Source organism: Helianthus annuus, chromosome 7 (assembly GCF_002127325.2).
Source record: "Helianthus annuus cultivar XRQ/B chromosome 7, HanXRQr2.0-SUNRISE, whole genome shotgun sequence".
NCBI classification, from domain to species: Eukaryota; Viridiplantae; Streptophyta; class Magnoliopsida; order Asterales; family Asteraceae; genus Helianthus; species Helianthus annuus.
Window position 1 is genome coordinate 2,232,362 of NC_035439.2, and position 4,553 is coordinate 2,236,914.

General features: G+C 39.1%; 1 protein-coding gene and 1 long non-coding RNA gene across 2 annotated transcripts; both read right to left on the reverse strand.

Moving 5' to 3' along the window:
- Positions 1 to 418: 418 nt before the first annotated feature.
- On the reverse strand, positions 419 to 2,381 carry LOC110888489 (F-box/kelch-repeat protein At3g06240). Its single transcript, XM_022136014.1, has 3 exons — positions 1,605 to 2,381; positions 1,333 to 1,441; positions 419 to 522 (listed from the first exon to the last, which is right to left on the reverse strand). The coding sequence occupies exons 1-3, from the start codon at positions 2,379 to 2,381 to the stop codon at positions 419 to 421; spliced, it is 990 nt and encodes a 329-aa protein (XP_021991706.1).
- Positions 2,382 to 2,639: 258 nt separating this feature from the next.
- Positions 2,640 to 4,027, reverse strand: LOC118480534. The gene is made up of 2 exons (XR_004863142.1): positions 3,582 to 4,027; positions 2,640 to 2,794 (listed from the first exon to the last, which is right to left on the reverse strand). It is a non-coding gene; the product is annotated as an uncharacterized LOC118480534 (long non-coding RNA).
- Between the last annotated feature and the right edge of the window lie 526 nt (positions 4,028 to 4,553).

Genomic DNA, 4,553 nt, shown 5'->3' on the forward strand with positions numbered 1-4,553 from the left:
TTCTGGCGTTGATTGCCTGCTTGATCAGTTGCGTCGCTTCGTCGTTTTCTTTGGCCTTGCACATGTAGATTTGGTGGCCCGGTTGATGGCAGTAGTAGCATAGTCTCACACGAGGGATCCTTCTATCTTTCTCGTTCTTCTCATCAACGAAGTGTTGACAAGGCATGGTGGTTGAACTCGGTTTGATTTCTGCACACTTCCCTGTAGTGGCGCTGATACCACTATGTTGGTTAACCGGATCATTTGCAGCGGAATGTTTTGGTATATTCGAATTAACAGACATGGTTTGAATACGGGAATATGCAGAAAATTGTTGAATGAACAAAATATGCAGAATGTGAACGGTTGAGTGGACAATTTCGTTTGAAAGAAATGTCTTGATACCAGAACATGTTTCCGGTAAACAAATATATATACTTCAGTTTTGGCGGTTGATTTGGCGGGAAACTGCTCCGGCAGTTGTTTTAAAATTCACCCGCTTATCAACATAATTCGAGTACATATCATAGTTACATAAGCTATCTACATTAATTCAGTACATATCATATAAAATAATACATAAACATAATTAAGTTTAACTTTGTTCTAACACCCGAGCCTGAACTACAACTCTTTAGTTAGTTATCGAGCTTGGGCTCGAGCCTAAAATACAAAGCTCGTTTAGCTTTTTATATATATTATAATGATAATGATGATTATAACACAATCCTAAAAAACCCAAGTCCGTTTCAACTTAGACCCATATGACTTAAACTAATAACATTGGTGAGCCGAGCTCAAGTGAGCTTTGGCTTGTTTAAGTGATATTGAAGCAAAGGTCGAGCCAAGATTTTAGCTCGTTCAAGATTGTTCTCAAAATAGCTCGAGCGAGTCGAGCCTAGTTTGAGCTTTCGGTTTTACTCTCGAGCCGAGCTCGGGCTCAAAGAAGTAGACTCGAGCTCGAGCTTAAGCTTGAGCTTGAGTTTCATAAAAACATGATGAGCAGAGCTCGAGCCTAGTCGGGCTCGGCCCGGCTCGTTTACACCCCTAGTTTTGGAAGTTGCTTTTGTGATATACTTGGTTTAAAGAAGCAAACCTAAGGCACTAGATACTCAAGGCAAAAAAAATGCCTGAAAACCTCAAGTGATGCAATCTCAAAAGGGGCGTGCCTCGCAAGGAAGCGCATCGCCCGTGATCCTGCCATCCATTGGGTTTTGTAGTACTTAGCTTATACGAGTGTGCACTCCACACTTGTGTGATTATGTATGATGCATTCTCAAGGTCAATTCATTCAAAATTTAATTATGATATGAACATTAGTCATAAAAATAGTAATCACAATTAAAACCTCACCTTTGGACTCTTGATGATCTTCGTGGCCATTCTTTTTCTCTGCAATTTGTTGTGAAAATGAGGAGACACAAGACTTTCCACGTATATTGGTGTTCCGAGAAACACCTGACTATTGCGCAACCAATAATTACAATAATTACGAGACCATATTTCATGACACAAGGGCCTCTTATGTGGAACGTAATTCTTCAATAGTTTTATGTTGTGCACAGCATCATCCTTGATCGCACGTTCCTCCCCAAACACTTCCAAGACTGTTCCTTATTCATTACCCAAACATCATGGAGAAATACATCTGGGAATAAACATAAGCATTCATTCATATTCCCCAATCGCATCAAAAAAGGCTTCCAAGTAACTAGCTCGCGGTATCTCACATCATGTGGCATAGGGAATTCTAGAAACTTCTCCTCCAAGAAATGAAATGAAACAATTACATTTGATGAAATATCAAATGCGTATGCCAACCAATGAAGGGCCCCTTTGCATAAGATACCGACTCTACTAGTAAATCCATAATTTATCTCCCCGATAACCTTCCACATGTTGGATCTCAAACTAAATACTTGAAAACATGTATGATTCTCATCTTTCTTGTACCCTAAGACAAGTTTATAATCATTCGTCAATGAGTCATAACCAAAGCCCCAACACAAAAAATCGGTTTCAGGAATTCGGGGCTTTCTTACTTTCTTCACCTCTCTAGTTGAAGGATTAATTACTAAAATTTTACTAGGGGAAGGGGAGACACATACAAGACCATTGCAAGAACCGAGTAGATGGCTGTCATTGAGTTCAAAGAAGCCGTGGTCAAACTCAAAGTGTTGATTTGAAATGTAATCGGCTTCTTTAGACATAGTAATTCTCCGGTGTCCGATTCTTTCATTGTCACAATCATTAGCATAATGATGTTCGAGATGGATTTTAATGAAACGTTGATTCGATATCAAAGATGACCATGATTTGCACACACTCTTGCATCGGAGGAGATCTTTCACATCCAATCTTTTAAGTATCTCCTCTTCGACTTCATACAAAGGATGTGCCATTGAAACTCTAGGTTAATTAGGCAACGGTCCGAAAAGGGGAAAAAGAGGATGTGTGTGTGTATGTGGGTGTGTGTGTGGGGGGGGTGTATTAAATTGAGAGATTTGTTTTGACGAATGATTTATAAGGGAGTATGATAAATGCCACCAACATAAAACAAATCAAAGTTAAAGAAGTTTTTACCGTATTACTACTACTGATTGAGATATATATTTTACCGTGAAACTTACCAGCGCTTTTTACAAAAATCAATCTGTAAATAACGGAAACCATATGAATAATTTCTATCCAACTATTTATCAACAACATGAAAGAAAATAAAACACTTACAAGCCGCACCCTGTCATCACCAAGGTTTGAATAGGCTATTTGCAGTGACTCCGTTTCTTCATCATCATTGTGCTTGTTGGAATACCTTGCAGTATACGATTGTGATTAGGTTTCTGCAGATCTCTTTTGTTCATAAAATGAATTGATAAAACTTGAGAATGATACATCCAAACGTATATGTTGATGCAGATTTTGTGTCCGATGCTTGTGGAATAGATTAGTTTTATTTTACGCTGAATTTGTAATAGTTAGTGAAACGGTCTATCGAACGTGTATAGACCCGCTCGTTTGAAGTGGTCAAACGAGAGGGTTATTCGGTTGACCGTGTGTGTTTGCAAGACAAGGGGTGTGACTATAAATAGAAAACCCTTGCCATTTCAAACACTTGGAGATTTTAGGAGGTTTGAGACCTCACCAGGGAGAGATCACCACTTGGTCTCTCCCCGGATGTATACTCCTTTGGTATTAGTTCGGTTGTCTTGTAACCGGGCCGATTTGTAATGTTCTATTACCGATTAATACAAAGAAGTTTGTTTATACATCTCTAATCTCTCCCGTCTTGAACCGATCTCACACTAATCACGGTTTCGGTCCCGAAACACGGTCCTACAATTGGTATCAGAGCCATGGTGCCCGATTTAGTAAATCTAACCGTTTACTAAGTCACATGTGCTCTAGATCTGTGATTTTAGTGATTTTTGTTCAAGAAGAAAAGTTGGGTGAAAATGAGAAAAACTCAGATATGGACCCGAATATTCAGATCTGTGCTGAAACGAGTGTTGGGTTTTATGTTTTTCACCTAAATATTCAAGGTATCATCATCAAAAATCATATACAAAATGTTTTTGTACAAATCTGGGAAGTAACAGTACACTCTGTTCTTGATGTTCTTGGCGGCTGCTTAAAGAAACTAGGGTTTCTTCATACCCACTCCCGACGAAACTGATCCAATGACGAATCACCACCTCCACTTTCGTCGACCAGGAAGATGTTCAGTTTCGTCAAACAACAAAAACTCAGTTTCGTCGCACAACCTGTATCGTCGGCGTTGCTGTTTCGTCGGTTGAGGGTGCAGAGGATTACAGCCTTCCTTGATGTGTATCGAAGTGTGAAGAGGAAGATACCTGGATGATGTCTGCGATTTGGTTGTTGAATAATGGTTTTTGAATGATATTAACGGCTGATTGGGATTTTTATTTGGGGCTTTAGATATCGAAGAGGTGAAGAGGGGTGTATCGAAGGAGAAGAAGAGCTGGTTTGTTTGATTGATTGGATGGTCTATATATCGAAGAAAAGAAGCTGAAGGTGGGAATCGCAGAAAGTGAAGAGTTGTCGGATGAAATGTTAAAGTTCAGCTAGGTCTATCTTGTATTTGGGCTTCACTTCTGGGCCCAGTTGCTTCTTCAAGTGTATTTGGGCTTCACTTCTCATTTGGACCTGATAGTTGGTTGCTGGGTATCGCAGGAAAGTTTAGAAGTGAGAGTGGATGTCTGTTGATGTTTGGTTGTTACTGGATATCGAAAAAAAAAAACAAAACAAAACATCAAGTATGGGCTAATTCATATGGATATTTAGTCACATGGGCTGGTGCTTTGAATTAAAAAGATTGTGGGACGTATACCACAAGTGATATGTGATAATTCATATGGATATTTTGTTTGGGCCATACACACCATGGAAAGGAGGTTTGCAATATTAATTGATGGTAGATAGTTCGGCTAATTGGGCTCTAATTGATGGTAGTCAAAATTTTATTTAGAGCCATTGCTATTCACGTATAACTATTTGGAATATTTTTTTTTGGGGCCCACAATCCAAATGATTAAATTCAAGCAGATGGTTTA

Coding starts and splice junctions, on each gene's coding strand:
- LOC110888489 (XM_022136014.1), bottom strand. CDS start 2,381: ATGGCACATCCTTTGTATGAAGTCGAAGAGGAGATACTTAAAAGATTG. Junction 1,442..1,604: donor TATTTCTCCATGATGTTTGG/GTAATGAATAAG, acceptor GTTGCGCAATAG/TCAGGTGTTTCTCGGAACAC. Junction 523..1,332: donor AGATCATCAAGAGTCCAAAG/GTGAGGTTTTAA, acceptor GAATTAATGTAG/ATAGCTTATGTAACTATGAT.